Below are 19335 nucleotides of genomic sequence, written 5' to 3'. Positions count from 1 at the left end.
TACAATATAAAGGACACTGATTTATGCCTATAAAAGAGTGTGCCTCCTTTGATTTCTTCACATTCAACATAAAAATAATAACAGCGATTATTATTATGACGGTGGCCAAGTGAGGGCGCATCTGCAATTGGATATGATAATAACAACACACGTTTCTTTGTACACTGGATAAATTTCCACTGCATGGTTTCTATTGCTTCGTAAACATATGCTGTGTCTCAAAACATATAACCTCCATATAATTTACCAATAACACAAGGGTTTAATTTACCCTAACTTTAGCTAAACTGCATAATTAAAAACAGTTAGGATTTGTCCTAACTTCACTTAAGCCACATCAATGACAACAGGATAACAGTAATTAACTACGTGACCTGGACCAACGACATATATCGGCATATCACAAATTATAACGAAACAGTCAAACCTTGTTCGCAGGGGTGACGAATGGTAATAGTGTGTGTGATTGCGATAGGGCGTGTCCACACTTGTAGTTAATTCGCTAACACTGCGTCGTGAGGAGAGTTGAATTCGGACGCTGCTATGGGGAGTCACTCAGTCGCTTCATCTGCGACACTACGGCATTTCCACTAGGCGGCGTGAAGTGCCAGCGAGGGTCGCGAACGACGTGGCTGAGGCCTGGGGTGCCGTGGAGATGTTGGGGCTGGTCCTGGAAATACGTGTGCCACGGTTTCCGTGTGGCAGTCGGAGCATAGCTGGTGCTGGTTGGCGCCGGGGTCAAAGGCGTTGGCGTGGCAGTGTTGACCAGTATCGACGGCCAAAGTGAGTGGCGTAGTGGCACTGGCCAGTAGCCAGCCAAGGTCGGCGTCGCGTCTGCACTCATCGATGTCTGGGCCGAGGGTCAGCAGCGTAGCAGCACCGGGTGGCTAGCAGAACTGGCCGTCGAGGTAGCCATGCTGGTGTATGTTGTTTCCTCGTGTGTATAAACAATGTTCAGTGCCCATTGTAGCGTCTTGATTTACTGCTGCCCTTTTATTTCTTAGAGGGAACTGGCGTCAAGTGAAATTGTATCTGTCGCAATTTTTTGTAGACAGTTCCTTCGCGGGACGGCACCGCGGCGCTGAGCTGAGAGTCTGTTGTTTCCACTGGTGTGTGCCCCCGAACGTCCGTGGAGATGTCAACCGCTCAGCTGACGTGCTAGTGTCTGCGTTTAATCATTTCGGGGACGTAAAGATATCCTAGGCCAGGGAGTTTAGATTTCGTGGGCTGACCAGAATGCCCACAAGCTAGCCGCTCCAGTTGGTCATTACCGGTCATGTGTATTCAAATGTACTCTAAACATACCTAAATAACCTGTCATGAATATGCCGTTTTATTCACATTTGGCCTAGAACTGGTCATTGACTAGCTAACAGCTGGTAGCATAGTGTAAATAAACAAACAAGGAACATCTGTCTACATCTTGCATGACTGAGATTGTGGCAATATGCGAAGTTAACAAAAGAAGGGGAAAGTGAAGACGCTACATTTATCCCCCTCCTAGTGAACAAATAATAACAGGTTAATTGTGAACGATTTGAAATACATGTACACGTTTCAACATGCGACTTATAGCCAAATGTGGTTAATTCTACCAAGGAGGTTTAATACATTGGAGTTCCAACTGGCTGCAATTATTCAAACAGTTGTCAGATTTCTATTGATGTACAAAAGAATTCCACAAGTGCACTTGTGCCTTAGATGATCGATGTTCCAAGCTGCTGTCTTGATGAGCAATCTGAAGATTCATTTTGAATGTTATCATAATGTTGGCCATATTTTGCTTATTTATATATCAAATGAAATGAAATTTTACGTAAGGCCAAAAAAAAAATTGTTGCATTGGCGTAACATGAGATTTTCAAATAGGGTCGGTCGGGCGGAATTTTTTTTTTTTTTTTTTTTGCTACCTGCATTTTACGTGTAAAACTCGTGCTCAGCTCAGTAAACAGTTACAACTGCTGCACCGAATGTGCTGTGTTCATCTATTTTACAAATCATTTATGAGGCCGATATTACTGGAATTATACCCCTTCACAGAATTTAAAGATGTTGAAATCCCTATCCTGAATGTTTTCACTTCATATTTTACTATTTTGACTTAGATAAAGTTGACCCATATGTACAATCTTTTCATCGCACACGGCGATCTCTATTACAGTCCCACATATACAGATTCGTGTAAGTTCTCCACACAAGAAACCTATGGCAAAACTGTGCACAATACATCGCAGTCTGAATGCTACGTATACACTGAATAAATCTTGTTAAAGTACGTGTCCATGTTGGAAACAGATGACGTACTGATCAAGGAAGGCTTATGCGAGGCGCTAGATCTCTCCCTCGTACATCCGATATCCCCAGAGCCGTTTCCACTTCCGGGTTTGTGCGATCGCGATCGCAATCAACAAGATATTTGATATCGATAGCAAAAAAAAATAATAAAAAAACATGGGGTCGGCGGAATTTTTAGGGTCGGGCGGGATACGCCAATGCAACAATTTTTTTTTTTTGGCCTAATGATAAAGCATGAAAAACAAAAGTCAATTCCAGTCAAGTAATTTCATCTTTATTTCAGCATTTTTTGCTCAATTTCTACTTGCGCATCCTTGTGTCTGTACCACCTACCTTTTATAAGAAGGGATAGCGAAAAGTAATTCCAATCACAAAGACATATCTTCCTTTGAAAGTGGCTGGTGATTATGCAATGAGACACGAGTCAATTGTCTTCCTATCTGAGCAGCAGATCCAGTTTGCCAACATGCTTCAAATATTTTTGAGCGGCGGCTTCGAACATCTAGCAAGGGAAATAAGACGGTTGTGACTCCATTCTCTAGAACCTCCTTGATCTTACTCCTTCTTTATACATATTATTTGCCAATATGAATACAGCTCATAGCCATTATCTGTAACTCACGTTAAAAAATCTGTGTGGGGATAGCCTGTTACAACAATCTACTGAGCTAAATAAAGGCTATCTCACACAAATATCATCTACATCCACTTATACGCTACACATTTTGACACAATTTCCTACTGATATTCACATCCTGCTCATCCCTTTTCATAAAATTTATCATGAAATTAAATGTCGTCAGTATCTTGCACATGTTAAATGATGACAATTGGTAATAAAACACATGGTAGCCTCTAACGTTACACCAAATTTAACAGAGGTATGTTAACGTGCGTAAAGGACAAGTTCACCTTCATGTACATGTGGATTGAGTGAATGCAACAATATTATTAGAACACATCAGTGAAAGTTTGAGGAAAATCCGACATTCCGTTCAAAAGTTATGAATTTTTAAAGTATCTGCGCAATTACTGCTGGATGAGAAGACTACTACAGTGTGTGATGTCACATGCGTACAATGATATAATGAAAATAAAAAGAGAATTTCACAAAATTTTACTTTTTGAATAAAGTGCACATTTCTTGGACTTGTTACTGATGTATGTTAAGGATAATATTATTCCCCTTGCCTTCTGAAAGAGAGAAGTCGAGTGTTCTTTTGTTATGCGAGAAAAGTGAAAATAAGGTGAATTTTCTTTATACTTTCTTTATACCGTTGTACTCATGTGACATCACAAGCTATAGTAGTCTTCTCATCCAGCCATGACTGAGCAGAAACTTTAAAAATTCATAACTTTTGAACGGATTGTCGGATTTTCCTCAAACTCTCACTGATGTGTTCTACTAATATTGCTGCATTCACTCAACCCACATGTCTATGAAGGTGAACTTGTCCTTTAATATAAGGAGACAACAGAGGTGGCTCTGTTTATACAGTATGTCCCCCAAAAAATTACAACGGGACCCTTCGCAATGATATCTTTAAAAATAGTGAATCAATCTAAATACAAATTCAGGGTATGAAACTATAACTCATTGCCCACATCTTACAGAAAACCCCATTCGATTTGCTTCAGAGGTCAAAGAGAAATGAGGAATTTTGTAGAGGATGTCGGGAATCTCTTCTGTCCAAATTCTGTCTATTATTATTCACACACAAGAGCATTGAATTGCTAAAATTGGAAGAACCAGACTCATGACATGCTTTACAACAATCCACATTTCTCTGTGACCGCTTTCAAATTGAATGGGGTTTTCTGCGAAATAGAGCTAAGATGTTAGATTTTAAAACCCTGAAGCAGCACTTAGACAGGTTGATCATTATTGGGTTTTATCAATTCGAAAATCGGATTGTAATTTTTGGGGCGACTTACTGCAGCAAGTCCCCCAAAAAATTACAATCAGATTTTCGCATTGATAATGCCCAATATGATAAAATTTTTTAAATACTACTTCAGGGTCTTAAAATATAACATTTCAGCTCTATTTTGCAGAAATCCCCATTCGATTTGGTTAAGCGGTCACAGAGAAATGTGGATTGTTGTAAAGCATGTAATAAATCGGATTCTTCCGAGTTTAGCATTTCGATGATCTTGTGTGTGAACAATAGACAGAACTTGGACAGGAGATTCCCGACATCCTCTACAAAATTCCGTATTTCTCTTCGACCACTGAAGCAAATCGAGTGGGGTTTTCTGTAAGATGAGGGCAATGAGTTATAGTTTCATACCCTATATTTGTATTTAGATTGATTCACTATTTTTAAAGATATCATTGCGGAGGGCCCCGTTGTAATTTTTTTTTTGGACATACTGTATAGCCGGAGGCCGCTGCTAATACAAAGAAACTCACGTGATGTGCATGAAATTAAAACGTTCGGCACTAGTCCTGACTGAGTCCGTGAGTGGGTCTGTCTTTTTACCAATGTGATTGATACTGCGCGGTGAAGTCCAGCAATCGCAGTTGACAAAGGCATGTGGACCCTACACGATGAGAATCAGGAAAAAGGAGCTCAACGAGATGTGGCGATGCTGCACGGAGCTAGGCTTGTGGTCAAAGCGGCTCGTTGCAGAGAATATCTCGGAGACTTGAAGAGATGCGACACTACGCCAGAACAGTCAGGGTTGAAGATCGATACGGAGGTAAGACGGTATGATGTTTAAACGATGTCAGCAAAAATGAAGGTTGAAGATCTCGACGTTTGTGGTTTGCATCGCCGAACGGGGGAGAAAATGTGGAAATATCTTGATGCTCGTGGCTCGAATCGCCAAACGGAGAGAGAATAAAATAAATAACACATGAAATGAAGGGCTGACATGTATGAATGACTCAAATGCGATGTTTACTTGGTGGTGGCTGATGGGGGAGGTGCCGTGGTTAAAGGGGGCTTCTTGACACCGCCGCTGGCTGGGGCGGACTTGCGAGCTGCCTTGGTGGTCAGCTGTTTGCGGGGAGCCTTTCCTCCAGCAGATTTGCGTGCAGTCTGCTTGGTACATGCCATGTTGATAGAACTGATGTCGGGAGAATATGGTATTTGCTGCAGCTTTTTGTAGACAGTTCCTTCGCGGGACGGCACCGCGGCGCTGAGCTGAGAGTTTGTTGTTTCCACTGGTGTGTGCATTTCGGGGACATAAAAATATCCTAGGCCAGCAAGTTTAGATTTCGCGGGCTGACCAGAATGCCGACAAGCTAGCCGCTCCAATTGGTCACTACCGGTCATGTGTATTCAAATGTACTCTAAACATACCTAATAACCTGTTGTGAATATGCCGCTTTATTCACATTTGGCCTAGAACTGTCCGCGGCCAGGTCATTGACTAGCTAACAGCTGGTAGCGTAGTGTAAATAAACAAACAAGGAACATCTGTCCGCATCTTGCGTGACTGAGATTGTTGCAATATATGAAGTTAACAAAAGAAGGGGAAGGTGAAGATGCTACAGCATAAATATGATGGAAAAAGTGAAATTCAATGACGAGTTGACCTTGACTTTTGACCCCTGATCTTGACCTCATGACCTCACAATTCCCTAGATAATCACTGCCAGTCAGTACCTGCATATGTACTATGTTCCATGAAGATACCTGGAACGCTCTCCAAGATATGATGCATCACGCGTTACCCCGGGTTACCGTAGTACCCCAGGGCAGTGCCGTATATTAAGAGAGTCTGGCCAACTCGGTTTTCGGCTTATGTGTTTTGAAGCCTGTGATTGGTCAAAAGCTGGTCCCGTGATCTACAGGCGCCATGTCGTTACCAAAGTCAATCACGCGGGCGTGAGCAGAGTTCATACGCAGTGCCCATTGTTGAACATGCGCAGCTACGCGTTAATATTGCTTGCCTTTGGGACATCCCTTATATCAGTCACGGTGCAGTGTCCTTGCCATTGTCTATTTTATTGAAGTATACGAAAGATATTTTGATATCTTACTGCAATGAACTGAAAATTCGTCATGCCTTTCCTGCGCAGCATGGCGTTGTGCTAATCGACCTGGCTCAAGTGTAATGATGCACCGCTTTCCGACAGATCCAAAACGAAGGAAAGAAGTGGGAAATTAGAGTGTGACGGGAAAACTATATGATTTTTTTTTCTTTTGATTCCTCGCGGTGTCTTTCAGACTATCCAAGTTTTGATTCACATTAAGATTGTATGTCATCGCTAGAACGTACAAAGTGTTGCCTGAGACATTTGTCTGTCCTTCATTCGTAATCAATTTTCTTGAAACCGTTGGCCATAAAGTTTGACATGATTGTGTGCATGTATGTGGGAGTGGACGGATTTTTTTTTAGCATATAACATTTGTGTAAGCACGTTCAAAGTGAACGATCAAAATCATAATGGTTAAAATCTTAAAATACCGGTACTGCCATTTCCCCCATATCTGTATACAATTTCTGAAGGTGAGTACATGTATTTCCAGACGAAACTTACTGCCCGACCGTGATTCTCTTGTGATTTTGTTTTGTTTTGTTTTTTTTTTTTTTTTGGGGGGGGGGGTTGGGGTTGGGGTTGGGGGTCATGGGAGGTGGCAAAGGTCAAGGATCGATGTCAGGTAAAATGTTAAAATTCTACTATCTATTGTTGAAATATTATTACCCAGTTCATCCATACCTTGGAGATTATACCCAATGCACAAACTTAAAACCAAACGCGGTATTTGCATGCCACCATTACTACACGATGACGCATAGGGAAAGATTTTGGCCATGATGGTCAAAGGTCAAGTGAAAATACTAAAATGACAGTAATTTCCGCAGATTTGTTGAATAACCACTTAAAGTATTGCCATGAAAATAGATTGGTCAACTTACGAGTAAAAAATGCTCAAATTCCTTAATACTTCTCTTTTAAATAAAACTCATCCATTTACACCAGTTCAAGGAAAGTAAACACTCAACGCATTAAATTTTGTGACAAATTTTTCTGCCAATAATATGTGAAACTGTCGTGTAACATTGTCAAGGCGTACTCTACATCTGCTAAGAACAATGTAATATGGTGGAGGTATACCGGTCGCCATTTGGACATTTTCATTTTCTAAAACTCATTTCATATCCATTCAATGGTCCTGATCATAGTTTGTATTTGGTACGGATGTCACTGAGGATATCCCTCATGATTATTTTGTTATCCAGGTACTTGTGCTTGTTCAATTGTTCAATTACAGGTCTTTTTTTGAAATTACTTTAAAACATTTTGAGATCATTTTACATACCGTTATATGCACTTGCCGATGACGTTTCATGTTGTATATTTATATGCATTGTACATAGGTGTATTCCTCTTGAATTAGGGCCTACTTATACTAGGCCTTCATGTCAGTTTATGGTACTAAATAGGATGGTAATTGACGGCTATTTATGTGCGAAACAGTAAAACTGTGAAATTCGTCTATCGTCTGTGCACAGTACAACTAGAATTGTAAATATATATACATTGTATCATTTTGTTATACAATATTCTTGTTCCCTGGACAACTTGCTAAATATACAATATAGCACAGGGGCCTACAGTCTAGTGAAAGTTTACGACACGACATACTGTGAATTCTTCTTTTATTTATACAGCAATAATTTATATTTATATTCAGGGATTATGTCCTTTAAACAGCTTCCCTATTGTTTATATACCTGTGTGCTTGTGTCTATTTGAATGTGTAAAAATGATTGATTGTTGGCTTTGTTCAACATGAATGGAATGAATGAATGTCCCTCCCCCAACCTACACCCTTTCTCTCCCTCTCTCTCTCTCTCTCCCTTTCTCTCCCTCTCTATAAAAAAAAAAGTCAAGCAACACTACAGTGCCTTGCGCCTTTGGGACGCCTGCGCTAACCCCAAAGCGCACACGCTAAAACCATAAGCGCACTGTACGCTGGGTAACGACATGGCGTTCAATTTATGAGTTGGCCAGACTCTCTTAATATACGGCACTGCCCCAGGGTACGTTGTGTAGCGCCACCTCATGTCCACTCGAGGACAGCCGCAGAGAAATGCGTGCACTGTGTGTGTGTGTACAGTCATTCTCATGCCACTGCATGTGATGCAGCATGGATGGTATGCTGTGCTAGCAATATAGCGTGTGCTTCAGTGCAGTGCAGTGCAGTGGCTAGCATGTGCTAGCTCCTGCACCAAAATACTTTCCCACTCTTTGGCACCCAGGGTACAACCTTTAACAAGAGACCCGGGGGTCATGCGCTCACCTGAGTATTCTTGCAGACTCTTGCATGAGAACATTGGAAACTTATGGTGGGGGTAGCTTTGAGAGTGGGGGCATGGTGTCCATTTACATATTCCATCACACTGGTAAAAAATACCTCCCAAGTACACTGTACTTTATAGAATGTTGGATTATGCAGCTTGGGGAAAAAAAAGACTTAAAGCCCTGTCACTTTTGATTAGAACTAGAGAAAAATATTATTAACTATTCATTAATTTAGGAGGTTTGGACCCCTAGGGCCCCAAAGGAATGCATGGTGCCCATTCAAACACTTTGAAATCTTATCCCCATGGGAATGCTATTTGCCAAGTTTGGTGAAAATCCATTATGTTGTTTTCAGCAAGAAGATGACAATTTAGGCCCACATTTGGACCCCCCATCTTATCCCGCATCCTTGGGTCCCAAGGTGGTGGTGGGGGGGGGGGGGGGGGGGAGGGCACCCCCAGGTGGGGCATGGTGCCCACTTGATGGGATGCTACCTGCCAATTTTGGTGAAAATTCACAATGGCATTTTCACGAAAAAGATGAAAATGTACAATTTTGGCCCCATTAGGACCCCTCCCCATCCCCCTCCCCTGGGTCCCAAGGGGGGCACCCCTGATTCCGCCATGAGCAAACTTGAAATTACAGTCATCAATGTACTAATTCATAGTATTAACTTAGCTCTGTTACTTCTGGCTCTAGAGAAGAAGATTTTTTTTAAGATTCCTTAATTGGGGGGGGGGGGGGTTGGGCCCCTCTGGGGGCCCCCCCAGGTGGGGTATGGTGCCCACTTGAAGAAATTGAGATCCTATCCCCCTAGGGATGCTACCTGCCAAGTTTGGTGAAAATCGGTCAAGGGGTTCTCAAGAAGAAGATGAAAATGTAAAAAGTTTACGCACGACGCACGACGCACGACGCAGAAGGGACGAAGAGTGATCGCAATAGCTCACTTGAGCCTTCGGCTCAGGTGAGCTAAAAAAAAAAAAAAAAAATTTAACAAAATGTGACCCGCGACAACTGTTTCAGGCAAAAGTCGCAAGAGCAAATTCCCTCCTAGGCGGGGTACAAAGATTTTGACCATTATTTTGTCGATATAGGTTTTTTGCAGAAATTGAATCTTTGATATGTTTTCTACATCTACACTAAATTTCATAGCATAAGACTAAGTTTCTCCTATCGAAAATGGAATTTTAAGCACCCTATGTTGGATCGCACTCGTCAGTTTCGAGCTTCTTTCGAACGCCGCGCCAATATCTCCAGTGTTGCTACGGCGCAGGGTCTCGCACACGATTGGCTGGTGCGTTGCATACATTTACATAATTTGGCTTTCGGAGACACCAGTTGCGTTTGGGGAATGCTTTGTCCACGCATTCACGATTACATGCTCCATTGTTTGGTTTATATACGCTCGCTCTGTAGTGCGTGCTCTTCGTTTGGCTTTCTATCCAAACTATTCTACCGCAATGTTCGACAACGGAAGTGAAACAAAAATCATGTAGCATGACATAATCGTGTGAAAAGAAAACTAAATATTCTCAAACTTGTCTACTTGTACATGGAGTAAAAATTATGACAGCAGCAGACTGACTCAATGGAAGGTAGATGAGAGGAAAGGAGCGGTCACATGTGACCAATTATATTCAAATACTACACGTCAAGATCGCACCAAACTAACGGGTCGTGTTTGTTTGTTTGTTTGTCTGATTTAATTTAATGAGCATCACCGAACAAAGCAACATATGCATGTCTTGCAAAGGCAAAACAAACAGGAAGCGTGACCCTTGCCAGCACTAGCAATTTTCTGCTTTCAAAAGGCACCACAATGAAAACGCGATTTGTAAATGTGTGGATTCGTCACCGCTCCTGTTACGTGCACACGGCCATGGCATGTGGATGCCATTGCGTAATGCGTGCACCATACACATGTACTAGTACATTGTACATGTAGGCCTACACCATACGTGCAATTATCGTATTCGCCATCTTGAAAGATGTACTGGTAAACAAACCCGAGCAAAATGCATTGTTTATCGGCTCCATACGCTGAGCTCCGAGGAAGGTGCCCGTGAAATTTGACTCTCTCAGTGAGCCAATCAGAAGGTGATGTGGTTGCTAGAGGTGGAGCTTAAAGGGATAGTACAATATTGGTGGAGATGAGAATTGGACTCTTAAATTTTTGCGAGATACCAAGAAAACACTTATGATATAGCACAGAGCATACCATTTTAAGAGGAATTCAAAGATTATTTGATGAAAATCGGTTTTGGAATAACTGAAACATCCAAAAACAAAGTAAAACAAAGCGATCGTTACAAAGTGTGGGTCCCACACTTTATCAGAATCGCTCTTTTTTGGATATCTCAGCCATTTCAAAACCAATTTTTATCAAATAAATGTTGAATTCCTCATAGAATTACATGCACTTTCATATTTCATACGAGATTTCTCATTATCTCACCTAAAATTGTTAGAAACCTGAAATTAGGTCTCAACCAGAACTGTACAATCCCTTTAAATCGATTGGCACCATCGTACGGATGGGTGATTCTCCCCTCGCATCGCCGCTCAGACATTGTCTTTGAGAAAGAGGTGAATCTTCAAAGCCTGTTTTCTCGCAATTTTGTCAGGCTAACAACTTCAAAAAAGCATTTTGTTTCTCTTTCTATGCCCACTTATGGTGCCAAAGAATACAAGTGTTTTATATCGATGCAAAGCTTAGGAAATGGGCAATGAGATTCATTGAAAAAAATGAATTTTCAAAATTCCCGACTTTTGCCTGAAACCGTTGTCGCCGGTCACAAATGGCTGATTTTTATTTGGTACCCCAGGATACCATTTATGTCCTCATATGGAGAAAAAAAAATATGACATTTTAACATTTTAACTTGACCTTTGAACTTTGACTTCATGACCCAAACTTCCCACTAGAGAATCTAACTTGGTCAATACATGAATGCACTAAGTTTAAAAAAAAATACCTTCAGGCATTGCATAGATATGGGGGAAATTGTGAAATTTTGTGCATTTGTCCTTGACCTTTGACCTTGAGCATGTACACCCATAAGTTAATAGGCACAACTTCACCCCCTAATACATTTACCTGCCAAGTTTCATTGGAATACCTCAAATAGTTTTTTAGTTATACTGTCCACAGAATAGATTACGGATGGACGGACAGACAGACGGAAGGATGGATGGAAGGAAGGACAACCCGACGGACAACCCGGAGGCATAAAAATTCATATTGAGGCAGAAGGTGATCTGTGAGCTTTCAGGGATCACCTAATACAAAAGCAGGATTCTTTACAATAACAGGCAATAATGAGAATATACCAAATATACCAAATTCCACTTAAAGGACAAGTCCACCTTCATATACATAAGGATTGAGAGAATGCAGCAATATTAGTAGAACATATCAGTGAAAGTTTGAGGAAAATTGGACAATCCGTTCAAAAGTTACGAATATTTTAAGTATCTGCACAGTCACTGCTGGAAGAGAAGACTACTACAGTGTATGATGTCACATGTGTACAACTATATGGGAAAATAAAAAGAGAATTTCACAAAACTTTACTTTTTGAATAAAGTGCAAATTTTTCGACTTGCTACTGACGTATGTTAAGGGTAATATTATTCCCCCTGCCTTCTGAAAGAGAGAAGTCGAGTGTTCTTTTGTTATGCGAGAAAAATGGAAATATGTTGAATTTTCTTTGTTCTTTCTTTATATCGTTGTACTCATGTGACATCACAAGCTATAGCAGTCTTTTCATCCAGCCGTGACTGAGCAGAAACTTCAAAAATTCATAACTTTTTAACGGATTGTCCGATTTTGCTCAAACTCTCACTGATGTGTTCTACTAATATTGCTGCATTCACTCAACCCACATGTCTATGAAGGTGAACTTGTCCTTTAAAATGAAATTTTATTTTATAAGTTTGCCATTCAGTGTGGAAAAAAAGTGGTTGATATTTGATGGTGTTGAATGAGACAACAATCTCAGTTACCTTTAGGTCCAAAAAATTTCCCATAGCATGATTTGCAGAATGGTTTCTTGTCATGCTGTGGAGTAAAGACAAAAGAGAGAAAAGACATGAACATTGAACACTTTTATTTAGGAGCACAACAGACCTAACCTTAATGAGAACCTACTGTGGAAAAAAAAGGGAAATGTCTTTAACATGCATTTTCAACTAGGTTTGATCTCATCACAGGGATGAGATAGGCGATACGCAAGATGGGGCGGGGGCAATATACAATGCATTAACAATTTCAATATCAATTCATTTATTTTCATTCTTCTTTTCCAACAAAACACAACACAGAATAGATCAGGAATTATACAATAAACATATACATTCGCAAAGGATAAATGATACAGATCAAGATATGCATGCATACTGGCAAAAAATACAAGTTATGCTTCAGTTGAGAAAACAAGAGACCCGGGGGTCACGTGCTCACCTGAGTATCGCAAGTTCACCTTCCATGCATTCTTGCAGACTCTTACCTGAGAACATTGGAAACTTGTGGTTGGGGTAACTTTGAGAGCTGGGGGCAAAGTGCCCATTTGCATATATTCCATCACACTAGTAAAAATATCTGCTAAGTACACTTTACTTTATAAATAGAATGTTAGACTATGCAGTTTGGTTAAAAGTAAAAGACTTAAAGCCCTATCACTTTTGATTGTAGAGAAGAATACTATTGAATATTCCTTAATTTAGGAGGTTTGGACCCCCTGCCCCAAGGAAAGCATGGGGCCCATTCAAACACTTTGAGATCCTACCCCCTAGCAATGCTACTTGCCAAGTTCGGTGAAAATCCATTATGTTGTTTTCAGCAAAAAGATGAAAATTTAGGTCCAATTTGGATCCACTTGGAACTACAGTCACCAATGTACAAACTCAGAGTAATTTTGCTTTATTACTTCTGGTTCTAGAGAAGAATTGTTAATATTCCTCACTAGGGCCCCCTCGGGTCCCCAAAGGGGAGCATGGCGCCCTGTTGAACAAAGTGAGATCATAACCCCCTGGTGTTAATGCTACCTGTCAAGTTTGGCGAATATTCATCAAGGGGTTTTCAACAATTATGAACATATACAATTTACATCACCATTTGGACCCATCCCATCCCACTCCCTTGGGTCCCAAAGGAGGGGGGGGGGGGGCACCCCTGATTCTGTCATGAACAAACTTGAAACAGCAGTCATCAATATACTGACTCATTGTATTAACCTATAAACTCAATCACTTCTGGTTCTAGAGAAAGTTTTCAAAGATTCCTTACTGATGATGGGTGGTTTCGGCCCTCCAGGGGGCCCCAGGTGGGGCATGGTGCCAATTTGATGGAATTGAGATTCTATCCCCCTAGGGATGCTACCTGCCAAGTTTGGTGAAAATTAATTGGGGAGTTTTTAAGAAAAAGATGAAAATTTACAATTTAGGCCCCAATTTAAGTCCCCTGGGGTCCCCAGGTGGGGCATGGTGCACATATGATGGGAATGAGATTCTATCCCCCTAGGGAAGCTACAGGTCTGCCAAGTTTGGTGATAATTCATTATGGCATATTCAAGAAAAAGATGGAAATGTACAATTTGGGCCCCATTAGGACCCCTCCCTACCCCTCCCCTGGGTCCAAAGGGGAGCACTCCTGATTCCGCCATGAACAAACTTAAAACTACAGTCATCAATGTACCAACCCATAGTATTAACTTAGCTCTACCACTTCTGGTTCTAGAAAGCCGGACGAAGAGCGATCATCGCAACAGCTCATTAAATTTCACACATTTAGTTTTGCTAATCTGGAGTTAAAATGAATAAAATCAGAACTTCCTAAAGTATGATTGGTCAATGTTGGAAAATCTTCAGAAAAAAAACTAAAAAAAAACATACTAAATCCAAATCCTTACGTATGGGACACTTCGCTCTGGGAAAATGCATAATTTGCATAATTAATCTGCTGACCTTTACTTACACAATTGGAAATTATACTAGCTCATACAGGGGGTCATGTCCATAAGGGAACTAGGTCAAGAACATATATTCAGCCTGATTTCAGATGAATATTTTTTAGCTCACCTGAGGCTCAAGTGAGCTATTGCGATCGCCCCTTCGTCCGTGCGTTCCGGCGTCGCGTCGCGTCGTGCGTCGTGCGTCGTCCGTCGTCGTCGTGCGTAGTGCGTAAACTTTTTACATTTTCATCTTCTTCTTGAAAACCCCAAGACCGATTTTCATCAAACTTGGCAGGTAGCATCCCTAGGGGGTTAGGAACTCAATTTGTTAAAATGGGCACCATGCCCCCACCCAGGGGGGCCCCCAGGGGGGCCCAAAACCCCCCAAAATTAAGGAATCTGTAAAAATCTTCTTCTCTAGAACCAGAAGTGATAGAGCTAAGTTAATACTATGAGTTAGTACATTGATGACTGTAGTTTCAAGTTTGTTCATGGCAGAATCAGAGGGTGCCCCCCCTTGGGACCCAGGGGAGGGGGGTGGGGAGGGGTTCTAATGGGGCCTAAATTGTACATTTTCATCTTCTTCTTGAGAACCCCATGACCCATTTTCACCAAACTTGGGAGGTAGCATCCCTAGGGGGTTAGGAACTCAATTTGTTAAAATGGGCACCATGCCCCGCCCCAGGGGGCCCACAGGGGGCCCAAACGCCCCAAAATTAAGGAATCTGTAAAAAATCTTCTTCTCTAGAACAAGAAGTGATAGAGCTAAGTTAATACTATGAGTTTGTACATTGATGACTGTAGTTTCAAGTTTGTTCATGGCAGAATCAGGGGTGCCCCTTGGGACCCAGGGGAGGGGGGTGAGGAGGAGTCCTAATGGGGCCTAAATTGTACATTTTTATCTTCTTCTTGAGAACCCCATGACCCATTTTCACCAAACATGGCAGGTAGCATCCCTAGGGGGTTAGGATCTCAATTTGTTAAAATGGGCACCATGCCCCACCCAGGGGGCCCCCAGGGGGGCCCCAAACCCCCCAAATGAAGTAATCTTTAAAAATCTTCTCTAGAATCAGAAGTTATAGAGCTAAGATAATACTATGAGTGAGTACATTAATGACTGTAGTTTCAAGTTTGTTCATAGGAGATCCAGGGGTGCCCCTCTTGGGGGCAGGGGGGGGGGGGTCGGTTGGGAAGGTCCAAATGGGGGCCTGAATTGTACATTTTCATCTTCTTCCTGAAAACCTCATGATGTATTTTCGTCAAACTTGGTAGGTAGCATCCCTAGGGGGTCAGGATCTCAATTTATAAAAATGGGCACCATGCCCCACCCAGAGGGCCCCAGGGGGCCCCATTCCCTCCAAATTAAGGAATCTTAAAAAATTTGGGCCCTTATTGTACATTTCCATTTTCTACTTGCGAATGCCTGGTCAAATTTTGGTAGAGCTGTGAATAATATTAGATTAGTGACTGCGTGAAAGGTGAACTTGCGATACTAAGGTGAGCGCTAGACCCGCGGGTCTCTTGTTCATTTGTCCCATACGAAAGGTTAGTTGTTGATTTATGCAATTAAGGCAGTATTTCTTTCATAAATTTGCATACTTCAATATTTTCTTTGCTGGAAATATACAATTTAACTCTTTGGCTACAACATGATATCAATAATTCTTAAATTAAATCAAGATGAATATTGAGCATCGGAGGGGACATTATCTTGGACTTGCCCATGAAACGACTTCCCAATGTTGATACATAAGACATAATGGACTGTATGGATAAAAGCAGCATCCGCCCGCACGCAAGCACCACTCTGAATTCAAATTATACAAATCCGTCAAACAAACTCATCAAACTCAAAGCTGCTGATAAAATCAATATAACGTTTAAATGCCAGCAACAGCTTACCCCTCCCAACGCGCAGCCAAAACACATGATAAACACATTCTTCCATAATATACAATAACACACGCACACATACTCACTTCCTTGAAACCTCACCGTGACTTTTTACATGGCTTGTTTGCATGGATGTAGCCAAGTAAGTTATGTTTTGGTATTTCAATGACCATGTCAAGCATGATAATACCCAGCAAACTGTGCTTCGAGGGTGGGTGATAATTTCTGCCGTCAGCACTCATCATAAATTGTCGCCAGACGACAATTTGTAACGAGGTGACAATTGAAGCCGCCAGCTCCGTCAAAAATTGTCGCCTGTTTCAGGGGGTGACAATTTCTGACGGGGCGACAATTTATGTCGCAACACACGTAAAAGATCCTGCTTCATTCATTCATCGCAGAGAGCAGGGTGTTTAACCCGGTGAAGTGGTCCCACCTCACACCTAACTGGACCCCATGAAAGACCAGCTTAGTGTAGCTGAATATGGGCTATCCAACCATCTTCACAGATGGAAAATGAACAATAACAATAACAATAACAAAAAGATATCGTCACTTTTTGGTGAAAATGACTTTTTTGGATTAATGGTCAGATAATCAGTTAAGTGATGTCCTGTCCAAATCCTAGACGTCTTACCCTAAAAATGAAGCTACCACGGCATTTCAAAAGAATGTCTGTCCCATTGGATACAGTGCTTTGGCTGCCATGTTTTTTTTGCTCTCCTGAAGATTTGACATTTTGTAGATCTATACGAGGTCTAGTCGCCCCAGCGATGATATGTTTCTCTTATATCGCTGATGGCGGCAATTAAACATATGCATCTTCATATGTGTTAGACTTTGACACATATCATTTTGTGTATTAAAACATTGAATACTAAGCATTTAAACTGCTAACATCAGAAAATGAAATGCAAAGAGCAAGTAACACTAAGAGTACTAAAAGAAGGGAATATTACACTACACTAGCTGCCTCGGCGCTATGCGCCTTGGCGTCCCTTGTCAAGTATAGTGAGGTGCCCGCACCTCGATCATCAGGGGCCCAAATACCGTCACCCCGCTTAAAATTGCTTTAAGCACACTAAACAAAAATTTATGACCGGGACTGTGTTCAGTACGTTTGAAACTTGGCAGGGCCACCACACTCAAGCAAATTGTGGTGAAAAAACCGAAGTTTTTCGCGAAAATTATTGTTAATCGGAATACGTGTTAGAATGCTATCACCACTGTTCCCACACGCATCTTTTACATGTATTCTCAAGTCTATGGGAACATCATGGTCACCTGCACACGTGTTTTACGTGCTATAGTCCAGCGGATATAGAAAATCATGCACTTAAAGGACAAGTTCACCTTCATAGACATGTGGGTTGAGTGAATGCAGTAATATTAGTAGAGCACATCATTGAGAGTTTGAGCAAAATCGGACAATCCGTTAAAAAGTTATGAATTTTTGAAGTTTCTGCTCACTCAAGGCTGGATGAGACTACTATAGCTTGTGATGTCACATGAGAAAAACGATATAAAGAAAGAATAAAGAAAATAAAACATATTTTCACTTTTCTCGCATAACAAAAGAACACTTGACTTCTCTCTTTCAGAAGGCAGGGGGAATAATATTACCCTTAACATATGTCAGTAACAAGTCGAAGAAATGTGCACTTTATTCAAAAAGTAAAGTTTTGTGAAATTCTCTTTTTATTTTCTTTAAAATGGTTGTACGCATATGACATCATACACTGTAGTAGTCTTCTCATCCAGCAGTGACTACGCAGATACTTTAAAAATTCATAACTTTTGAACGGATTGTCCGATTTTCCCCAAACTTTCACTGATGTGTTCTACTAATATTGCTGCATTCACTCAATCCACATGTATATAAAGGTGGACTTGTCTTTTAATGGTAAAAGCACCATACTTGGTACACATGTACATGATGCCAATACAAGTAATTTCTGATATGGAAGCCACTCTGACTCTCCCTTTGGCGGCCGTGGCGGCCATTTTTCAAAATGGCCGCCATGTGATATCGCAATGCTGTGTATTTTGGAAACTATAAGTCCGATTGTTGTGATTCTTGTACCAAAGTATAGGTTTTGAGGGATTCCAATAAAATAATTTTTGAGAGGATAAAACCATGGCAACCTACTTATTGGCGGCCATTTTGAAAAAATATGGCCACCATGCTAGATATAACACATCCTTAAAACATATGGACAAAGGGTCATGACTCTGGTACCAACTTATATGTTTTTGGGGTCAAGGATTCCGATAAATTCAACTGTAAGTGAATATGAATCGTTTCATCCTACGTTTTGGCGGCCATTTTAATAAATATGGCTGCCATACAACAGATAATGAATATTGTATATCTTCGAACTCAAAAGATATATAATCACGATTCAAGTGTAAAAGTATAGTTTTTGGGTGAAGGTTTTCAATATAATGATGTTTTAGCAAAGTGAATAGGTTCATCACATCCTTTGTTTTGGCGGCCATTTAATAAATAGCGTACGAGTGTTATGAAAGCGGGATGCCCATTGTGGATTAATTCAGGTGTAAACGTTTGTTTTTGGGGTCAACAATTACTTGTTCACTCAATTTTAGTATTCTAATGTGGAACATCTGGGCATAGTTAACTTTGTAAGCATTTAGGAAAATATGCTCAACTTCCTTCATAGGATATCTGTGTGTACAGTGTATGTGAAAAACATGATCTTCACAATTTCATGTCTGAAGTATCAAGATTATACATTTTCTACAATATAGACTCTCGCTTTCTCTGGTCCCTGGACTATGGAATGAAAATCATAGTTTCCAACCAATATAGTACATGTTTTCTTTGGAAACATGACACTAAGTGTGAGAAAAGTTCTAAAACTTCTTGGGTCACTTACATCAAATGTAAACACACTATATGTATGTCTACAAAAT

General features: G+C 40.9%; 1 protein-coding gene across 1 annotated transcript in view; it reads right to left on the bottom strand.

Annotated features, from left to right (window-relative positions):
* The window catches only part of LOC139741810 (cysteine-rich protein 1-like), a 123181-nt gene that overhangs the window by 54389 nt on the left and 49457 nt on the right, over positions 1–19335 (bottom strand). The window contains exon 3 of the mRNA XM_071652394.1: positions 12563–12617. Coding sequence (XP_071508495.1) covers positions 12563–12617 — 55 coding nt within the window. The remainder of the gene's footprint in view (positions 1–12562; positions 12618–19335) is intronic.

The sequence above is a fragment of the Diadema antillarum genome, unplaced genomic scaffold (assembly GCF_040938485.1).
Source record: "Diadema antillarum isolate AM-2024a unplaced genomic scaffold, OU_Dant_1.0 seq00000955_RagTag, whole genome shotgun sequence".
NCBI lineage: Eukaryota > Metazoa > Echinodermata > Echinoidea > Diadematoida > Diadematidae > Diadema > Diadema antillarum.
This window is presented reverse-complemented; position numbering and strand designations above follow the sequence as displayed.